Raw genomic sequence first — 23,492 nt, 5'->3', positions numbered from 1 at the left:
GAGAGAGACCTCGGAGTTGTAGTGGACAGCACGATGAAAATGTCAACCCAGTGTGCGGCAGCTGTGAAAAAGGCAAATTCCATGCTAGCGATAATTATGAAATGTATTGAAACTAAAACAGCCGATATCATAATGCCATTGTATAAATCTATGGTGCGGCCGCATTTGGAATACTGTGTACAGTTCTGGTCGCCTCATCTCAAAAAGGATATTATAGAGTTGGAAAAGGTTCAGAAGAGGGCAACCAGAATGATCAAGGGGATGGGGTGACTCCCTTATGAGGAAAGGTTGCAGCATTTGGGGCTTTTTAGTTTAGAGAAAAGGCGGGTCAGAGGAGACATGATAGAAGTGTATAAAATTATGCATGGCACTGAGAAAGTGGATAGAGAAAAGTTCTTCTCCCTCCCTCATAATACTAGAACTCGTGGACATTCAAAGAAGCTGAATGTTGGAAGATTCAGGAGAGACAAAAGGAAGTACTTCTTTACTCAGCACATAGTTAAACTATGGAATTTGCTCCCACAAGATGCAGTAATGGCCACCAGCTTCGATGGCTTTAAAAGAATATTAGACAAATTCATGGAGGACAGGGCTATCAATGGCTACTAGCCATGATGGCTGTGCTCTGCCATCCTAGTCAGAGGCAGTATGCTTCTGAAAACCAGTTGCCGGAAGCCTCAGGAGGGGAGAGTGTTCTTGCACTCAGGTCCTGCTTGCGGGCTTCCCCCAGGCACCTGGTTGGCCACTGTGAGAACAGGATGCTGGACTAGATGGGCCACTGGCCTGATCCAGCAGGCCCATCTTATGTTCTTAACCTAATTTGCTTCCATTAATACTATTGCCACTTTCTTCATCTCTAATACTCAAGTGCACACATTTATGAATGGAAAAGGAAACCCAAAATATCCAGTTAAATGTATGTGTATATTTATATGTATATACACATAATTTAAAATATAAAAAATTATTTCATCTAAAAGGGAATTGTTTTATTCTTTTCCAGCATCATTATCCTAAACATTTTACCATTTTAAGAGCACTTCATGACTTTGTTTTGGTTGCTTTGTTCTAATAAACCTCATGCAAATTGTTTTAAATTTTTCAATTGTGTTTTAAATTGTTTTTAAAAGATATGTTTTAAATTTGTATATTTGTTTTTAATGTTTTTAGTTACTGTAAACCACCCAGAAAGCTTCGGCTATGGGGCAGTATACAAATACAATAAATAAATAAATAAAATGCAACAATGTAAGAGCTTTCTAGCACTGATGACTTAATCCCAAATTCACAATCAGGCCTGAAATGATAGTTAGTAACTTAGCAATATTGTGATGGAGAGCTCAGTGAAAACATTAATTCTATGTGCACTGGTGGCAAAAAAGAAAAACTCCATGCTATGGATTTTAAGGGAAGGCACTGACAATAATACTATTGGTACAGTAATGCCTTTATATAAAATATCTGGTATGACTGCATTTGGAATATTGAATATATTCTGATCACCCCATCCTATATACTTGGGTACAATGCAGAAAAGGGCAACCAAAGTGATCAAGTGGTCAGAGTACCTTCTCTATAATGAATGACTAACACACTTGGGACTTTAATAATATCTAAAGGGTTTTTATGGAACAGGTTTATAAAATTATGCACAGCCTGAAGAAAGTGTTCTCCCTCTCTCATAATGCTAGAACTTGAAGTCACCCAATGGATTCATGACAGACAAGAGAAAGTTCTTGTTTACACAATGCATAAATTGATGGATTCGCTTCCACAAGATGTTGTTACCAACAGTTGCTTTAGATAATTTTAAACAGGAATTTTATAAAATCATTCACTATAAATCTATCTGTGGCTATTAGCTAGGATGGCGAAGTGAAAATTCCACTTTCACAAACAGTATGACACTGAATACCAGTTAGGAGAAATGGATGCAGTGGAGGGCTATTGGTTCCACAACTTGCTTGAGGGCTTTCTGAAGGCATCTGGTTGGCCTCTGGAAAACAGGATGCTGAATAAATAAAGTCTTGATCTGATCTAGCAGGGCTCTTTGTTTTTCATTATGCCACTATCCTCCTTCAATTAATCAGCTTCTTTCTGCACAACTTCCAGGCAAACTGATGACCAGTCCAGACTACACAGTGTATTTTATTATGGAGAAACAAGAAAGTATATGGTCTGATTCATCATTAGCATTGGCAATGCTCAAATTGCCATGTCAAATAACTTGAGTTAGGAGGAGAGAAAACAGGTCTCTCTGTGAGAAGCTCAGTCCATGAAAGTCAAAGCTCTCATAAAGGAAATGCAATCAAGTCTCTAGAGAAAGAGTTCTGCAGACACTCTTGTGGATATATATATCATACTGAGAATGACAGCTGCTCAAGACAGACAAATAAGGGAGGATTCAGGAAGATGGTCTACAAAAACAACATCCCTTAATATTTGACAATAGTTTAGTGGACAATTGTTTGGGCATTGTACCTCTTCTGCTTCTGTCGAAACATAAAACTGCAATACTTAACAAAACAGAACACACAAACATGTTTGTTTACAACAAAAAACATCACACTATCTACACAGACCAAGAAATGTGTGATCTTTAGGTGTGAAAATTGGAGGGAGAAATATCAATAATTTAAGATATGCAGATGATACTATACTGCTAGCAGAAACCAGTAATGATTTGAAATGAATGCTGATGAAAGTTAAAGAGGAAAGCACAAAAGCAGGACTACAGCTGAACGTCAGAAAGACTAAAATAATAACAGAAGATTTATGTAACTTTAAAGTTGACAATGAGGACATTGAACTTGTCAAGGATTATCAATACCTCGGCACAGTCGTTAACCAAAATGGAGGCAATAGTCAAGAAATTAGAAGAAGGCTAGGACTGGGGAGGGCAGCTATGAGAGAACTAGAAAAGGTCCTCAAATGCAAAGATGTATCACTGAACACTAAAGTCAGGATCATTCAGACCATGGTATTCCCAATCTCTATGTATGGATATGAAAGTTGGACAGTGAAAAAAGCAGATAAGAGAAAAATCAACTCATTTGAAATGTGGTGTTGGAGGAGCGCTTTGTGCATACCACGGACTGCAAAAAAGACAAATAATTGGGTGTTAGAACAAATTAAACCAGAACTATCACTAGAAGCCAAAATGATGAAAGTGAGGTTATCATACTTTGGACACATCATGAGAAGACATGATTCCCTAGAAAAGACAATAATGCTGGGAAAAACAGAAGGGAGTAGAAAAAGAGGAAGGCCAAACAAGAGATGGATTGATTCCATAAAGGAAGCCACAGACCTGAACTTACAAGATCTGAACAGGGTAGTTCATGGCAGATGCTCTTGGAGGTTGCTGATTCATAGGGTCGCCATAAGTTGAAATCGACTTAAAGGCATATAACAACAACAACAACGCTTTTAAAGTATTAAGAGGGAAGTCACTCCCATTGCTTTTCAGATGTCACCACCCATACATAGCAAAACATACTCTTTCACTGCTAACACTTAATGGTGACTTACCCCCAAGACCAACAAGAGGTGAACCCACATCACCGTTTCATACAAGCTTTTTTGTTTTCTTCAGCTTTCAATTAATCCATTGGTTATGCGTTTTAAAAGCTGAACTTAGGCTACTGTCCCTTCTTGCTGAGCAAACACATTTGAGAGAGTAGGGGTATATATGTTTACTTACTCCAATACACACCAAAGGAGAAGCAGTCATGAGAACTCATTGTAACACTTCTGGTTACAATGAGTATAGGTAATCTTAGCTAAGACATTTGAACAGGCTACAGAGCCACATGCTCTCTTCTGAGATCTTCATTTCTGCAAAGCACCCTGCATTCCACATGTCCAGGAGCTCTCACCCATTATGAGCTGGTGAATGGATTTGCAGTCACTGGGTGACCTTGGGCCAGTCACTGCCTCTCAGCCTCAGAGGAAAGCAATGGTAAACCCCCTCTGAATACCGCTTACCATGAAAACCCTATTCATAGGGTCGCCGTAAGTCAGAATTGACTTGAAGGCAGTCCAATTCCATTTGAGAGCCAGTGTGGTGTAGTGGTTAAGGTGTTGGACTACAACCTGGCCATGAAGCCATGACCACAGCCAGGAAGCTCACTGGATGACCTTGGGCCAGTCACTGCCTCTCAGTCTCAGAGGAAGGCAATGGTAAACCCCCTCTGAACACCGCTTACCATGAAAACCCTATTCACAGGGTTGCCATAAGTCAGAATCAACTTGAAGGCAGTCCATTTCCATTTTTTGTCATACCAATCAGAATATTTCCCAGAACAAGCAAATCTGATGAAATCAAGATTATGAACCACTTTTGCAAATCCCAGGGACAATAGGAACCTTCATTCTTAACCATGGTTAACAGCTACATTCTCCTTTCATTAGCTTAGTTCGCCTGTAACATTAAACCACAGTTAATTTTTAACTATGGTTTAATACAGTGATTCTCAAACGGTGCACCGCGGCACACTGGTGCGCTGCAAGAGGTGACTAGGTGTGCCGCGAATATTATGAAAGTATGTTTTAAAAATGAGAAGAAACCCATTTGTAAAGAGATTTATATATATATATTTATATATAATTTTGTACACGAAGTACGCCAGAAAATATTTATGTTTTACAGTGTGCCGCAAACCAAAAAAGTTTGAGAACCACTGGTTTAATACATCAAGCAGTGTCCTGGTTTGTTCTAGGCTTACCACTCATTGTTGTGTTTGAAGAGAAACAAACCACAAGGACAAGTTCACATGTAACGTGAAGACAACCTCAGATTTGCTTCCTCAGTGTGGCAAAATGGGACAGGAGTGAAGGAGGGACTTTCGAGATTCTCAGTTAAAGATTGGCCATGGTTTCATGCTACATATAAACTGGGCCACTGGCACTGAGCAATCTAAGTGATATTAAATAGGACTCCCTTCTGAGCAGTGGCAGAGACTCCAGCTTACCTTCTCCATAACTCTTGCATGAATGAGACAAGATTCTGCCTCACTCTAAGGGTGTCAAGGGAAGGTGAAGGGAAGGGTTAGTAGCAGCCATAGCTAATGGCAAGCTTGTAATTTGTGAACCCCTGCATGGGGCTATACTTATTTAAACAAAAAATAAATCCATACTAGATTAATCTTCCAACTCAGGTGAAAGCTACCTTGTGTTAGCTATACAATTTGCATTGCTTTAACTACAGTATTTTTTACTTCTTTACCAAGTAAAAACCAAATTAATCCATATAATTATTATTAAATGGTACTAAGAGCAGAATTGCTTTTACCAAAGAACCCTATTTCTCAAAGTATGAAGACTCAACAACTTTTTTAAAATTATGGTTTGCATTTGCCCTGAAATCAAAATGGTATATCAGGTTGTAATGCTAGTCTGCAGGGCAAAAAAATGTTTGGATGCAATGACAAATATGGTTTGCTGTAAATCGGGGAAGAAGATAACTGCAGTGCCTGGAAGGAGGAGGGAGAACTGCAAGTTCATAGTCTGCTGCAATGTATGAACCAAGCTTCACTCAACTGATCAAATCATGAGACAGCCGATAAACACAATTATTTTTAATTCAATTTTTTTTAATTCATTCACATGAATGGCAGGCGCTACCTTAAGGTAACTAATGAGAGAAGAGGGAATATCTCTAAGGTGGCTCCAATAGTGACACAGATGAGCATTATTTTCGTTTATTCCTACACAGATTGTTACAATATTGTCACAGTCTGCATGTGACATTAAGCCAAACCATGGCTAAACATAAATGTGCAAGCGTCCAAGTACTCGTAGTAAAGAGCTCAGCAGCCTGCCTCTTCCTGTGGTCTTCCTGCTGCCATGCTACCTACAGCGAAGCCATGGTTTGGTCTAGCATCACATCTAAACTTGGGTTCATGGTTTGTCTCCACAAGACAAACCAGGAACAGTAAACCAAGAATAAACCTTGGCTCATGGTTTGTCTGGAGGAAGACAAATCATAAGCCTGGGTTCAGATGTAATGCCAAGCCAAACCCTTAAGTACTAACATACCCAAGGAGGTGTTATTCCATCATTTTAATTATTAAATATATATTAGCTTTAACACTGACACCAGAAGAGAAGTGTCATTTGCAGAACGGGAAGAACTGGGATTAACTGGCATCTCTGCACACCCTATGATTCTGCACCTGTCTGGAAAACTATACATCAGCAGGAATACCAACCCACTGACCACGGGAGCTAGTTGTGCATACTCAAGAGAGGAGGTGCCAATTGTCTGAACCTATGCAGAGGCACTCCTCCAAAGAAATTAGATTCAAAAGGTTTAGTTTCAACAAACACATAATATGGGAGAATGAAGTTCTAGGGCCTTGAGTCTTTGGAAAGGTTCTGGAAGCCAACCCCAGTAATACCCAGGTGAAATTAAACAATAACTTATGTACATTGTTATTGTTCAAGCCATGGTTACATTACACTACTTGATAAGTTACCTTTTCTGTAAGCTTGTTCCACCTAGCATAATTTAAGTTATATTCTTGATTTCAGTACATGCCTGCAGAGTAGTTAATGGAAAAGATAGGATGATTTTGTTCTTGCGCACAAAGCAACATGTCATATATTAATATTCCATTTCACATGTTTTAAGGCCCAAGGCAAGGGAAGCTAGCTGAACCTGGATCTGGCTCTTCTCTTTGGTCTCCCCACATGTTTCACCTGAATAATTTATTTCCCACCCTAAATCACTATGTGAGTTTGGTGACAATAATAACTACTGCTTTCACCTCAGAAGTGGGTGGAAGTAACTTTGGCTAGCCAGTCTGTCAAGCATTTTGGGATTCTTTGAGACAAGAAGCACTATTAAAAGGTAATACTACCAGCAACCTCGACAATAGAAGAAATTTACTTTCAAGGAAGGCCATAAATCTGCTCTAGCCATCCCAAGGTCAGTGATGAACTAGAGCAAAAGTCTTGGACAAAGTAGATAGAGAGTCAGCCACATAAACCCCCAAGACATGTAAGTTAAGATTATTGCTTAAGCACTGACCCCAAACAAGACAAATGTCTTGCATAACATGCTGCTTCTAGGCGGTTGTACATTAATATCTTTCAGGTATGTTTTGATTCAAACCCTTTTCAAATCAGAAGAATGGTTATTTATGTGACTTCATCAATCCCTCTGGCTTACATTTTCAGCTGAAAGAAACATGGTACATTTTGTCAGACAGCAGACATTTATTAATTCATTTTCTACATCCAGTGTAGGCAGAATGCATACCCACTGAGATGTTTCTGATAAGGTTTTCGATAGGAATGGTGCCAATATCAGGGTTTACCAGATTTCAGCACGGAATTTGGGGCTAGGAGGTCATCATCCATTCCAGATAAAACCAAGACTAAATGGACTCTACAGGAATATAAGATGCACACCAACAAACGCCAATGTTGTCATTATATGTGCCAGCGGATAAAAAACATCTGACCAGGTCCAAGCCTGAACAGTGGGGAATCAGACCCTCCTACTGCCACCTCTGCACTCCAGATGACTAAACAGAAGAAGCATAGTTCCCCACAGTGCAGGCCTCAGCCTATTCTGGGGCCTGGGTATTCTAAGGAATGCTTTGGCCAATCAACCTCACAGGAAATATGGTTACCAAGGGCAAGGTAGCCATCCATATCACTCGGCCTTGCAGCAGAGACAGCACATAGGAATTACATTTCACATTATTCCAAGAGGCACTGAAAACAGGTTGCTTATGGAGTGGAACCAGTACATATGACCTGTCCCTAGTTATCTGAACCTGAAACTTCTATTCAGTGGCAAAATCTGCATCATATTGTACTTCAGCAGTATCACAATATAAACCTTTCTGGTTATTCAAATTCAGATATGCTTTAAGTTTCATTATTGGTATGTAGCTTGGATTGATAATTAACAATGAAACAACACTGAGTGGAATCTTCATCCAAACCAAAATGGGTTACTTCTGTAACAGATAAATGCCTAGCCCACATATTCCTCCAGTTTACCAGACAGATAACACCTACACAGCTCTAGGGCTAGTTCATTTGGTCTCCTTGTACTCCAACAAAACCTCTAATACGCAAACACCGTTTGTACATTATATCTGTGCTATATTAGAAGGAACGAATTGCCGAGATTATATAAGGTATGATATGGAGAAAAACAGAGCAACTGGATAGGTGCATTTTACGTATCTCAAGGCTTCAGTTTGAAATCACATGCTTTAAAAATCTTAATAATCTGAAGCCACTTGAACAGTGGAAAACATGGTTTGTGTTTCAAAGTGTTATTATGCCAAAGAGGAGATTAGGCACACACAAATGTTTTACTGATGGCTTCCTATTGAGGTAAAAGAAAAAGGAGGTCCGGAGTCTGGACAAACTAACTATTAGGAGGGGGAAGTAACTGCTTCAGCTATTCTATAAATACTTCAACTTCATACTTTGTGCAAGTATGTCAGCCTAATTATTTACTGCAGGTTTATTTAATCCAGGTTTACCTTTCAGTGAATCACTTTCAGCTCTCATTATGTCAATTAGCGAGTTCTCCAGTGAATGCATGTCAAAAGTTCTGGTACGATCCTGCAAATAAAACAAATACCAGTTTAGAGACAGAATGCTACCCACAACTACCCAAAAAGCTTTTTTAATTAAAGCAGCAATAAAAAAGTCTCTCTGAAGCAGTTTGTATTAATTAGATCAAAGGAAACGATTAATGCTTGGGGGGGTGTCTGTCATACTAGAGTCTGCAGCATTTGCTGAAGTTAAGCGGGTATATATCTCATCAGTCTTTTGGATGAGAGACCACAGGTAACCCTGTGTACGATTGTAAATATAACATTTTATAGAAACAAGATGTTAACAAAGCAAAGGAAGTACAGTACCATAATAATTTCAAAACAAACACGTCTGCATCATTTAGGTAATTATTATTCACATGTGGCATTAGACTGACTACCAGGGCCGGTTCCAAAGGGCGGCCAGGTTGGGCACTGGCCTGAGGGCCCCGCAGCTCTAGGAGCCCCTGGGGGGCCCCTGAGGGGCCCTCCGTTCCCCTTCCGCAATCCCGTGGATCGCAAGACGAGCTTCTGAGCCGCCCGCCATCCCCCGCGCTTCACCTACCTTTCTCTGCTGTTCGCGTAGGGTTGCCATCAATAAAGATGGCGGCCGAGGTTTCCGTAAGGGACTGAAGCCTCTGCCGCCATCTTGGTTGATGGCAGCAATGCGCATGCTGCATGCCATCAACCAAGATGGCGGCAAAGGCTTCAGTCCCTTACGGAAACCTCGGCTGCCATCTTTATTGATGGCAACCCTGCACAAACAGCAGAGAAAGGTAGGTGAAGTGCTGGGGATGGCGGGCGGTTCAGAAGCTCGTCTTGCGATCCGCGGGATAGCGGAAGGGAAGCAGAGGGGCCCAGGGCAGGCTAATGCCCAAGGGCCCCTGCATTCCTGGAGCCGGCCCTGCTGACTACAGTGCAATTTAGTTTGACTAAATTTGATTTCATATTTGCATGCCACTTTACAACAATAAAATAACAAAAAAGCATTAAAAATAATCATACATTTCAATCAATATAATCATATCAAAAACAATAGTATATAAATAAAACAAACAATTCAGTAAAGAATTAATGCAGTTCAATACAACCTCACAATACAGTAGGGCCCCGCTCATACGGCAGGTTCCGTTCCCGACCGCCGCCACAAAGCGAAATCCGCCATAAAACAGAACACATTGACTAACATTGTCTAAAATGGTGCCTGACGCCCAAAAAATGCCATAAAAGTGGAACAAGCGCCATAGGAGCATGGCCTTTCTGCAATTGACAACCACTGTATCGGTGGAACGCTGCAAAGTGGAGTGCCGCAAAGCGGGGCCCTACTATAATTCAAAAATAAACTATTACTTTTAATTAAGGTAAATCAAGACCTACCAAAAAGTATTTCAAAATGTACCATCACTAAATGGATAGTCTTAAATATGTTTTGTGTGCTTTCGACAACACTTTCTGCCATATAAATCCCACCACTTTTGGGGATCTATTCCCTTTCTATGGAGAATAAGATACAAGTACCCAATAATGCAGATTTTCCTATGGTAGTGTGGCAGCCCTGCAATACTTTCCCAGGAGGCCTGCTCAGTTATGTCATGTAGTTTTGGATGCCAAATGAAAACCTATTTATTATAAAAGACATTTTAGTTCTGCAGTGCCAGTATGGATAGTTTTATTGCCATCGTATCTTAATATACTGACATTTTGCATGGATTTTTTGCTATGTGTTTTGTTAGGTTGTTATACGCTACCTTAAGCATATTCACTATAGAAATGTAGCTTAAAATATTATAAGGTGCTCAAGAGCCATGGCAGTCTTGACTGGAAAGCAGAATCACAATGTGAGCATATCTGATCCACGGCCTTGTTTGCCAAATTTAATCAGCTTAACCCTTCAAATCCTGATTTAAAACCACAGACTTAAAACCCTCAGTGAAAGAAGTTTCATAGAAGAATTAAACTTAGTTCTTTATACAGTAAGAGGAAAACATAATCAGTTATACATTTCCAAGTACTAATATTTATATAAATTAAGCAGTGAAAGAGCCAAAGCTAAGTAGGCAACGTCCTCACTGGACTACATTTCTACCCTACCACATTTCTTATCTTGCTGGCTGATGTCTTCCCCCCCTTTCCCCCCCCCATTCCACTAACAGGATATATTCAGGTTTGTACTTTTTCCCATGCTATACAAACGTATAAAGAATGCTTTTTAAATCAGAAGCATGTTTAAACAACTCTTTATGACTGCAGCCGCAAAACTGTCCTCTTAACATTCAAAGCCCAGAGCTTATCCATTTATTTGAAAAAGTGACTAACCTTAATGCAGCAATGCAGTACAAAATGTCATTTACTCTGTGCTATACAGTTATCAGTAGTTTCAGTTCAGATCCTGCACAATAAAAACTGCAAGTCTTGGAATTCTATTTACTTCAAATATAGGTATGCCAAATTGCCTGGTGTTCCAGATAACAAAATTACACTGCACACATTGAAATTCCACTCAGTGTAGTGAGAACATTGGAATTTACATAAATATTTAACTGAGGCAAGATTATTTGCATTATCGACATTACCATCTCGTCATCTTAGTCCATCGGTAACACACTTCCCAAGTGTTTCTCACAAAGAATCATAGAATAGCCAAAACCAACTGTAGCACATCTTTTCATGGTTCACTCTTTCTAGACCACAACTAATACCCAACTAAAGAAAAAGATCAAAGACTACACATCTTCCAAGTTCACCCTTTCTGGTTATTCAAATTCAGATATGTTTTAAGTTTCATTATTGGTATGTAGCTTGGATTGATAATTAACAATAAAGAATTACTGGTTTGTACCCAATTGTGCCCCTCTGCTAATAGAAGGCTCTTTGATGAAGTGGAAGCTTCCATTAGAAAAAAGGAGGAGAAGCAGCAATTTTGGCTGATTCCCTGTTCCTTCTGCAGCCCCCTGCGCCCAACCTCCTCAAATCTGCTCAAGAGAGTTGGAGGACCCTTTGAAGCAGTACAGAAGGTGATGTGGGGATGTGCAGAAAAAAGGGGGACTTTGCAAAAATCACATCCCTTCCCCGTCTGTTCACAGAAGCCTACGCAAGAGCAAAGATCCTTCCATCAGGGCACATAATATGATATAAAAAATTATACCTACTTTATTTAAATGTCACAATGCACACATACATTAACATATTTTTCAGGGGAAAAACAGTCCAGTAATCAAGCCTAACTGTCCTGTTGAGTAACCCCTAAAAGCAGCTCCCCAAATTCCAAGAGCACATTTCCAAGCTGCACTCACTGATTTATATTTACAATTTCTCTTTTTTTAAATGAATGTAACATTAGCAACAGTTATTCTATAGCTCACCTCCCTAAAATTAAAAGAAACATGTTTCTGCCCTAAAGGAAAGCATAATGAACTTACTCAGAACATGGGATTAGCAACAAAACTTTGATTAACTATACACAAGTCTTCCTTGCAATTCTTGCCTCTGTACTCTTGAGGTCAAGCTGTAATTTTCCAGGATTAGTAGAGACGTGCTTGTTTATTAAATAGGATTTTTTTAAAAAAAGGTACAGTAGGAAATACTGTTGGTAACTGAATGTAAAACTCTGTCTGCTAGATTAGAAGTGATCGGTACAGATGCAGTCTTTTGTTAGCTACCAAAAGTATTAAAGGTTTCAGTATACAAAATTATTTAAGTCACAAAACTTAAAAGCATTATGTATTATGCATTTTATGTGTTTCTGATGCAAACTGCTCTAAGTAAAAACAAGATCAAGATATAAACCTCTTTCAGCCCCAGTTTCATTATTTTACTACTAGGAACATAGTAAGCTGTCTTACATCAAATCTAGCTGAGTTTTGTTGACACCGACTCAGCTGCTGAGGTTTAAGAGAAGAGTCTTTCCTTGCCCTACCTACAAAGGATAGAACTGGAACCTTTTGCATGCAAAGCATGTGCTCTACTACTGATGTGTATTTATACTGGATGTATAATATTTGTGGTACTAAGGGTTCCCTTAGGACGGTGGTATCTATATTGCTTAAAAGTCACCTCTGCCTTATATAATGTATAATCAAAAGTCAAAGCACATCATCTTGCCAATGTCACAAATGTACCCAATTTGAACAGCATGCGTCAGCTCCAAAATTATCAAAGTCACTTCCTTGGAGGCTCTCCAAACCCCACTTTCAGAAGTGATGTACAACAATATTCAGACTAAATTTCAGTGACCAGAGTTACCAAGAAGGGCAGAAGAAGATTCCATTTGTTTGTATCATGGAACTCTTCAACACCAAGACAGAATAAAATGTGGTGCATGTATTTAGGACACCATGCTACATTAGAAGTCTGAATACCAGCTCAACTCTAATACCCATTTTCAAGGGGCTAGGTAATAAAAGTAATTAAAACATGGTGCTCCAATATTTGAGATACTCAAATGAAAATTTTATATATATATATATACAGTTCTCCATCAAACATCTGTGTAACTCCCACAATAACAGCCCTGTAGCCAGCCATCCTTATTAGGTGGGCCAACCACATTTCTAGGTGTGACATTTTTGCAGGGGGGGATGCACAGTGCCAACCAATCCCGCCACCCACTGGTGGAAAGGAAAGGTAAAGTGACCTTCCCCATCACTCCTCCTCCATCCAGAGTGTGTGTTAACTTACATGAACGACGTTCAATTGGTTGAACTGCCTCACGCTTTTTTGAGAGATCCCCAGGAATACCAGACTCAAAAGCTTGACTTTGCCTATAGATACAGTCCTCTTTCACCTGTGATCTGTCCCTGTGTTCTGATTCTTCATGAACTGAATTACTTTGATAATGACAGTGAGCTTCTGAGGTATCTGTTTTAGATTCCACCTTGCTTGTCCATACTACAAGTTTAGGGGACGGCAGAGAGAAAATGAATACTTTAGGGTGTGTTTATTAACTCCTCCTTGAGAGACCCTCCTTCTAGTTTTGTTCCTCACCTGTAGGCTTTTCTTCCTGTTGGCCAAACAAGGGAAAGCTTCTTAACTGGCCACTGTATAAAGGATTAACTATGCAATTGTAAAGTAATTATGGAAAGCAATTGGAATTTTTTTTTTACTGACTGCTGGGTTGATTTGCCTGTCCACAAACCCTGAAAAGGCATCATGCTGAGCTGCACATATTGGGAAAATCAGAAAATTAGGCCCAAGTTACAGTCTAGGTGGCTGGCCAGCCCGCCAGCTAGTTAGCTAACTGTAGTGTACACAGCCGTATTTCTATTCCTCTAGAGGTGTTTTCATCTTTAGCCATCAAGTACTCAAGAAAAAGAAAAAACAGCCACTATGATTATGAGTACAGCGAGTGCTTTAAAAGAGTAAAGGGTAGCCATTTTTTTCTGATCACTTTAAGTTATTTATTTCACTCTTTAGCAATAAGCACCTAATCCTGCTCTATTTATTATATAAACAAACTCTTATTACTGCAGGCAAACAAACATGCTTCTTCTTTGCTGACTGGGTAGAGAACACAACTTGAAATGAAAAGCAGAGCAAAGCAAAGTATGAGGGATGGTGTCTGTAGCCCATAAGACAAAGTTCTAATATTAAACTCTTCAACCGTCATGTTACTACACTGGCTGCTTTTTCCAGGATCACTTAAGTAATTATAGGGTGACTGTAATCAAGAAAAATACACTTTCAATAAGGGAAAATCTTGAGGGAGCAGACTTTGGGGGGGGCTCTTCCAGATGAGGCTTTTGTTGTGCATTCGCCCTGCCTTATGCACTGAATTTTTCAGAGGGACCTATTCTGAAATGGCTCCTGTTCTGTTATTCTTTAAATGGAGATTGTCACTGTCTATCATGTCACAAATTAAAAAGACAATTTCCCCAAAAAAATCCTTGGGGTCCTTGGGGGGGCATTCTCCCCCCCCGCTACAGGCCGGCACAATAAGGGAGAGTATGGAAAGTAAATTGTAAAGGCAATATCTGAAGCTACAGGCCTCTCTGACACTGAGCTCAGAGTATTGGTTTAAAAAGCATATACATCTCATTTCTTAACCGCCTTCTTTCCTTTTCCTCGGGGAGAGCATACTAATAATCCAAATGAAATATAATGTTAGGCATGGTCACTACAATTTTAACTTGTATACTAAGAAGTATTTGCATGCTTCAAACCATTGGCATTGATTCCATTCGAGAATCCTATTTTAGACAAATCCTGTTATTTCTCTCTAGCCTTCTAGCTTCATTATAATATCTACCTAAGTAGGAGGCAGACCAACCTGACTCCATCCATCAGCCAGAGAAGGAGCTGCAGGGAATTAGCTTTCCATCCTTGCAAGAAAGAACACTCTGCTTCAGCTGTCAGTTGCCCTGGGACTGCAGAACCAAAACGAGGCATACCCTGGCCAGAGCACCAAGGGTCATTGAGAGCATACCATCTCCCAGGAATATCATCACAGCAATGGCAAGCCCAATCTTACCTCATCCAACAGCCAGTGAAGGAGCAACTTGCTTTCCTCCTCCCTCCCAATTCCTTTTTCCTTTTGTATCATGTCTATTAACTAAGAGCGTGCAAGCATGGACTGTCATTCACACACACACACAGTTTTAAAAAGAATTAGGCAACTTATTACTACTGAACAGTTAAGAACTGGAAATTATTATTCTGCCACACTTTGAAATGCAGCAGTTTCTCAGTACTGAATGGCTAGTATTATAAAACACTGGCAGAAGGGCCACAGCTCAATGGTAAAGCACACGCTTTTCATGCAAAAGACTCCAGAGATTCAGTCTCTATCCAGTTAGGAAACTCCTGTTTCAAACCCTGGAGAGTTGCTATCAGTCAGCATAGACAATACTGAGCTAAATGGACCAATGGCCCGACTCAGAATAATGCAGCTTCCACCTGCAGAAATCTTTGGCTGCCAACTCCTACAAATACAGTTTTGGAATAAGTGCTGTGGGTCCAGTCTGGGCAACAGCTTGGGACAAATATTTTACAATTTCTTGATGGTTTTCAATAATGGTACTCTTCTTTAAAATAATATTTGCATGGTCAAGACCAGCAGTAATTACTAGCGATTTTGTGCATGATGAATTTCCACAGCATCAAAGACAAATCATTAATGCTGCATTATACAGCAACAAGAGTGGCTGTATACTATAGTCAGCGGGGATTTTTCACATTCCGCAATGTTAAATGGAAAATATCCCCCCATGCCATTCTGAGGCTTCCCATAAGCTCATTTCAAAACAAAACCTTACAAAACTTATAGTTCTGAACTCAGAAACGCTTGCTTAACAACCCTGTCAATTTTCATGGCGATACACAAAACAGTCAGAGAGAATCAAGAGTTCAAAGTCTAGAAAGAGAGAGAAAAACCTCAGAGCCCTTTTGGACTTTTTTCTGAGTTCTCATAATCTGTTGAAATTCATTAAAAATCAGCCATGTTCACAGAGTACCTGTAATCCTAATACTGACGTTGCCCCATACTCTGACCTTCATCTGCTGCAGTTTAAAAGTTAAAAAAAGGCCTGGTTGATTTTTAATTAATTTAAGAAATTTTGGCTGGAAGCCTATTAAAACACGGAGCATGCTCAGTAAGGACCAACTGTCAAGAGTTCTAAAAGCCTCACAGCTGCTGGGCTTGGCTAATAAGAGGGCCACACCCACACCAGACTTGATTTCACTTGAGACAGTCATGGCTTCCCTCAAAGACTCCTGGGAAGTGTAGTTTGTGAAGGGTGCTGAGACTCCTATTCCCCTGAGAGAATGGTTAACAGTCAGCCACTCTGATTGAAGGTCTGTGAGAGGAACAGGGCATCTCCTAGCAACTCTCAGCACCCTTCACTAACTACACTTCCCAGGATTCTTTGAGAGAAGCCATGATAAATTGTTTTAAATTGTTTTTAAAATATGTGTTTTTAAATTTGTATATTTGTTTTTAATGTTTTTAGTTATTGTAAACCGCCCAGAGAGCTTGGGCTATGGGGCGGTATATAAATACACTAAATAAATAGATAAATAAATAATGATTGTCCAAAGTGTAATAGAGGCCTGCTGTGGATGTGGCCAGGGAGAGCTTTGTTTTAAATTTGGGTGGGAGGTAGGGTTGCCAGGTTCAGGGCCTGAGACTGATCCTGTATCTTTAGGAGAAAGTCAGCCAAGTGCCGGTGTTCTTGCAACATTGTAATGGGAAAAACCACAAGGTAGAATTGTCCCTTCCCCCTGCCCAACTGTAAAAGATACAGAAGACGTCTTGGTTGGCAGGCCCAGCCTGGTCAGTTTTACCTATCCTAATCATGATAGCATAGGAGTATATCCGATTCAACTCAATCATACAAATGATCAGACCTGCCTTTTCCCTCCTTCCCCTTTCCTCTCCCTTTCTCCTTCCCTCTTCCTTCTTCCGCTTTCCCTGCCCACTCCAGCCCTCCGTCCCTTCCCCCCAGTCAGTTTTACCTATCCTAAGCATGATTGCACGAGAGTAAATCCCACTGAACTCAATAAACATGCAAACGACCACATCTGTCCTTCTTCTCCCCTCCCCCTCCTGCCTGCTCCCATCCCAGTCCTCCCCTCTGCCTTTCCTCCCCTCCCTCCTCCCTTCCCCATCCCCTGTGGTCAGTTTCACCTATCCTAAGCATGATTGCCTGGTGTGTGTGCATAAATCCCACTTAACTCAATAAGCATGCAAATGATCAATCCATTCTCAGCAAACTTGCACAGGATCCCATTTCTTACCTCCCGGATTAAAAAGCAGGGAAATTCACTAATAGGCAAAAAAACCCTTGTGGTTTAAGAATGTACCTATAGCCCACAGATATTTCTACCAAACTTTAAAAAGCAGGGAAATTGGGCAGCTATAGTGAATGCACCAGGGGAGCAGGAGACCTGAACTCCTCTCTGAGATATTGTACTGCCCTACAAATTGGTCAAAATGCAAACACCATTTGGGTTGGTCTTTCACAGTCCAATCCACTTGCTGTGTAGCTTGGAAGAATTTGGTAACATTTGCCTCTGAGCATATGGTGAGTGGTGGCAACACCTGCAATCAGCCCAAATAATAGAAAGAAGACATGTGCTGTGCTGATCTTGTTTTAGCAGGGAGGAAGCAACATTATTAAGACAGTTGATATAGTTCAGATGGTCACTTTGAATATGTCTGATTTACTTTGCAATTTTAGTGAAGTTTCCTATAGGAAATCATTTTCTTTTGCTTTTGTTTCTATGAATATGTGAAGTACAGCAACACTTTGCAAAATTTATACTAAAAAAACTTCAAACATAATTGTGGAATAATGGCACTGACTTCTGCAAAATAGTCTCCAGTGGACCTCAGAAGTGTCTCAGTTTGCACAAGATAAAACAGTGGGAGGTGAAATATATTCTAGCAAAATTCTAGGTGTGCTCTATGTTTTTAATTGATCGTGAACACCTTGCCTTAAATAAAGTGGTTTAAACATAGCAGGCTGAAAACATGCATCCTCTTTTTTCCAACAACTAGAGTCGTTGCTAAAGTAGCAGCATATTGTAATCAGTCTGATTTTACATTAAACTGCAGTTTCAGATTCAACTGTTAATGCACCCAAAATAGAAATAGACCATAACCTCCAGTTTGAAACAAAAAAGGCTATCTTCACCATCACATGACATTGACCAATAAAAAGGCTTTGAAATTAATAAAAATAAATTTGACACAGATTTCTAGGATGAATAATGAGGGAAATAAATTTTTCTAGTTTAGATTCTCTGTAGAAACATTAGTAACACAGGAAAGAAGCAAAGTAAGAAGAACACCAACAAACAGAGAAAAATATAATTCTCCAACTTTGGAGATGGCAGGTGTTGCCACCACTCACCATATGCTCAGAGGCACGTTACCAAATTCTTCCAAGCTACACAGCAAGTGGATTGGACTGTGAAAGACCAACCCAAATTGTGTTTGCATTTTGACAACTTTGTAGGGCAGTACAATATCTCAGAGAGGAGGTCAGGTCTCCTGCTCCCCTGGTGCATTCACTATAGCTGCCCAATTTCCCCGATTTTTAAAGTTTGGTAGAAATATCTGTGGGCTATAGGTACATTCTTAAACCGCAAGGTTTTTTGCCTATTAGTGAATTTTAGTTCTTGTATACTACTTCTTTATGAATGCAAACTTTTTTATGCTAACCTAATGATGAAAAACATGAGCCTTGAGTCTAGAACTCCTCAATTCACATCTTAAACCAGTCGCAAACACATTAGCCGTGTCTTATATCTCTCTGCTTCATAATAGGGGGTTAACAATATTGCCCTACCTTATAAATGTTGAGCACTTAGGAAATTAGCTATATAAATGCTGCATACCTGGCCTTCAGTGATGCTTTAAAGTGGCAGGGCAAAAGTTACCAAGCAGAACTTTTACTGTCACTGCTGTCCTCCTGTGATGAAAAGCCACATTTACTTAATATCCCCCAACTGCACAACTATGAAAGCAGCCAGATAACACAGTCCTCTCTGCACCTCTGACAAACAGAACTCTGGAGTTCAGGCTTCATCAGTGCAGCACTACCTTGCATGATAGCTGCGTAAAGTCACAGAGAATGTGAAGAACCCAAAATCTTAAACGCTTAGCTGATCCTTCAGCTGCCATTGTCTGCAAGGCATGAACCAGGAGGTTTCTGAGAAAGTTACTTTCTACAACCCATGTGCATTTGAGTGAAGTGCTCAAAATGCTCAATAAGATCTAAAGATTCTCATTCATTGAAACCTAATATAACATAAGTAATTTCGGTATTATGATCTGGCCATGATCCATTATGATCATGCATATTCTTATTGTCTTTGCAAAAGCTGCTTGCCCTCACCTCTCCCAAACTCCTCAATCTACTCTTTAAAAATGTCCAAGTTCCAAAAAGCAGGATGGGGTTGAGCACAAAAACATACTGCTAACACATGCATGCTATTTTCTCCATATCTTCTTTTGAAACCTTTTACACCAAATTCCCAAATTTTATTTTGTACTCTGGAAGTATTGATACACATTTGGAGGTCCTGAACACCATATGTGAAATCCACTAGGCACATAAACATGCCTGTTTGCTCCTCAAAATTGTATCCTATACATACACAGAAAAGGAAGAGGCCAATTTAAATCAAAACAGAAGTAGCATTTCAACATGTGGGAAAGAATAAGACCTTGCTATCTGCTAACAAAGAGGCAGCTAACAAAGCAGAAATCATAATACGATGTTTGAGTGGATATGACACCCCAAAAAAACACTAGTATGAACATAATAAACCAACAACAACTTCTAGGAATAGCCAAAAATGGGAGCAATGTTAAGCAGCAATAAACCAAGAGGGCATTCAGCCAAAATTCTCTTTGAATACCCATGTTTTTGCCAGTCATCTAACACTGAGGGTCAAAGACCAACAGATCTCAGTTGGCAGTGTATCCAGCTGGGAGGGTACCACTATAGGAAAAGGGCTATCCCTTGTAGCTACCCACCATACTTGACAGGGTCAAGAGATATGCAGTAATACATCAGATGGCAAACAGGGAGGAACATGTGAGTAAGGCAGTCCATAAAGGACCCTGGTCCCAAGCCATTTAGGTCTTTTAAGATTAACACCAGCAACTTGAATTGGGCTCAAAAATAAATCAATAAACACAGCCAAACAACGAGGTGTAATGTGGTCAAAACGCTTAGCTCCAGTCAGCTCTCTTGGCACAGCATTTTGTGCCAGTTGCAGTTACTTTTTTCTTTTTTTTTAGGGCAGCCTTACGTAGGATTGTATTACAGTAGTCTGAGCTGGCATCAACAGGGGATCAGTATTGGGACTTGTACTTTGCAATTTGTTCATCAATGACCTAGAATTGTAGTTAGGTGACCACATTTGCTGATTACACCAAATCACTTGGGACAGCAAGACCTAAAAGAGATTGTGACAAGCTTCAAAAGGATCTCTCCAAATTGGGATGAATAGGCAGTAAAATGACAAATATGTTCAGTGAAAGCAAGTATAAAGTGGTACTCATCAGAGCAAAATATCCTAGTTTTGCATATATGCTTACGGGGACTGAACTTGCAGTAAATGACCAGGAAAGAGACCCTGAGGTCATAGTGGATAGCTCGATGAAGATGTCGACCCAGTATGTGGCAAATATGAAAAAGGCTAATTCCATGTTAAGGATTATTAGGGAAGGTATTAAAAATAAAACTATATCATAATGCCATTATACAAATCTATGCTGCAGCTGCACTTGGAATACTGTTTACAGTTCTGATCACCTTCCCTCAAAAAAGATATTGGTAGAGCTGAAAAAGTTTCAGAAAAGGGCAACTACTTAGTTCAAAAAAAGCAAGTAAGGGGGGAACAGAACAAAGGAGTATAAAACTGTGCATGTGTAGAGAAAGTAGATAAAGAGAAATTACCCCCTCGTGCCACTAGAACCCAATAAAACTGAATATTGGAGGATTCAGCATGGCTAAGAGGAAGTACTTCTTCGCACAGTTCATCGCTAAACTATGGAATTTACTTCCACAAGATGCAGTAGTGGCCACCAACTTGGATGACTTTAAAACAGGGTTTGACAAACTAATGGAGGATAAAGCTATTAATGGCTACTAGCTACAATGACTGTGACCTCCGCTGCAAGAGACGATATGCCTCTGAATACCAGATGCTAGGAATCACAAGTAAGGAAAGTGCTATTGCACTCATGTCTGCTTGCAGGCTGCCCATAGGCATCAGGTTGACCACTGGGAGTAGATAGGCCTTTGGCCTGATGCAGCAGGCTCTTATGTTTTTACTGCCTCCCTAGGATCAGATGAGAGAGCTAGTGTGGTGTACTGCTTAGAGTCTTGGACTACGACCTGGGAGACCAGGGTTCGAATCCCCACACAGCCATGAAGCTCACTGGGTGACCTTGGGCCAGTCACTGCCTCTCAGCCTCAGAGGAAGGCAATGGTAAACCACCTCTGAATACTGCTTACCATAAAAACCCTATTCATAGGGTCACCATAAGTTGGGATCGACTTGAAGGCAGTCCATTTTCAGGATCAGATGAAAATGAGAAATTGGGTCAGGTATCATCTGCATCTTGATAACTACACAGCCCAGATCTCCAAATGGGAGATTTTATCAACGTTGTCTGTTCACCCAGAAGTTTTATGTAGATGTTTAAAGAGTATGGGAGAAAAAAAAAGAACCACAAAGGAAACTGTCCAAGGAGAACATAAGTAGTTGCCCAGCACCATCATCTGGGCCCTGTCTCAGAAGGAATGTGCAGAGCCTACTTACAGCACCCCCAAGCCCTATCTCTTTGGTCAATGGTGTTGAATGCAACTGAGAAGTCCAGTAGAACAAACAGGGCCACACTCCCCCATCCATCTTCTAGTGCAAATTCATTCATAAGAGTGACAAAGACAGGTTCCATTCCAAAGCCAGGCTGAAAACCAGACTGAAAGAGCCTACCTTAAAGTAATAAGATTGTCCTATTTTATACACGCATACTTTTTGTTCGTATCATCTCACAGTAACAGTTTCCTGAGTTAAAAAATATTTAATATATTATGTACAGAGATTAAATTTGTTTTGCACACACCTGGGGACTTTATAAGCAAGTTCAAAGTCGCCAAATGCTTTTTATGGCCATGGAAGAAACACGCATATGGAACAATATACTACAATTGCAAAGTTTTGGAAAAGTCCAAGGGTGAGCAGAGCTGAACATATTTTTAGCATTACAGGATCCTATGAAGGGGTCATTTCCTTTAAAGATGTTCACACTTAAAGGTGAATGCATTGTTGGAAAGCAAGTCAATAGACATCAGCTCTTGTATTTCCATTAGAGAAGGTAATGTAGCCTGATAGACAATTTTGGACTTTCACCAGAATGTGATCAGTATGCTCAAAATTCAGGAAAAAGGGAGAAGTCAAAGGCTTGCAAAAAGTAGGGGAGAACTTTATTGATGTCCACTACCTGTCAGTCAAGTGGAGCATACTATACAGGTTCCATCTTCTAAACCAGGCATAGACTTAATGGGTAACCCTAGGCAATGCAGTGTCAGTTCCCCATCAGGAAAAAAGGAAACAAGTTATCTGTCTGACAGGATAACAAAAAGACTGTAAAAGCATGGTCTGTATTCCAATGCAATACATAACTAAGTTTTAAGTACTATTTTAATTCTCATTTTACACTTCACTTTATTTAGAATGCTATTTTCTCACATATGCCAAGTATTATCAGTGAAGAACTCAAATTAATTCTGTGGGTCGGCAATACTCATGTCTGTGCTACTACTGATAGGCATTATCATGCTCCCATTTAGCAAAAGCAGGGTGCCGACTTCTCTTCCAACTGATAGCATTTACAAATTCCTGCTCCAGCCAAAACTCACATGTAGTTGAAAAAAAATACTTATTTAATTTTGAATATTAAAACATCAAGCATTAAATCAGACCATCAAGAAAAGGTTTGAAACTCTTTGGAATTAGCCATCCAGTTGTCATAATTAGAGTTGTCTACATCAGGTAGGTGTGGTGCTAGTTTTAGTCCTGCCACATCTGGCAACAGTATCTGCATTGATGTATCCAGACAGGTTCTGTAGTCGTTCAGTCACAGTCCGTGTCTAAGAACACAAGAAGACCCGTGACAACACAGGTGATGATGCATAATGGATGGTCCATTTCTTAAATCTTGTTACAGGAGACATATTCTTAAAAGCCAATGTGCTCAATGGGAGTCTGATCACTCTTAGCACACAGCAGGCTGGTCTTAAAACCAGTCTCTCACCAAACTTAACTTACACATGCATACAATGATTGCCTGAGAAGATGGATGCTGTGCAGGTTCTCTCTATCTGACTTACAGAAACTAGATACTGTTAGGTCATTTGTCGATTTTGACAGACTTTTAACTTCACACAGTTCCTTCTTTCTGAGTTTAGA

At 40.0% G+C, this 23,492-nt stretch overlaps 1 protein-coding gene across 3 annotated transcripts in view; it reads right to left on the bottom strand.

Annotated features, from left to right (window-relative positions):
• Window positions 1-23,492, bottom strand: part of CPEB4 (cytoplasmic polyadenylation element binding protein 4) — a 90,139-nt gene that overhangs the window by 54,654 nt on the left and 11,993 nt on the right. For all 3 annotated transcript variants that reach the window (XM_061616921.1, XM_061616922.1, XM_061616923.1), the window contains one exon: window positions 8,511-8,592. In XM_061616921.1, coding sequence (XP_061472905.1) covers window positions 8,511-8,592 — 82 coding nt within the window. The remainder of the gene's footprint in view (window positions 1-8,510; window positions 8,593-23,492) is intronic.

The sequence above is a fragment of the Rhineura floridana genome, chromosome 3 (assembly GCF_030035675.1).
Source record: "Rhineura floridana isolate rRhiFlo1 chromosome 3, rRhiFlo1.hap2, whole genome shotgun sequence".
In the NCBI taxonomy this organism is placed as follows: domain Eukaryota; kingdom Metazoa; phylum Chordata; class Lepidosauria; order Squamata; family Rhineuridae; genus Rhineura; species Rhineura floridana.
Note: the sequence above shows the minus strand (reverse complement) of the source record. Positions and strands in the feature narration are given on the sequence as shown.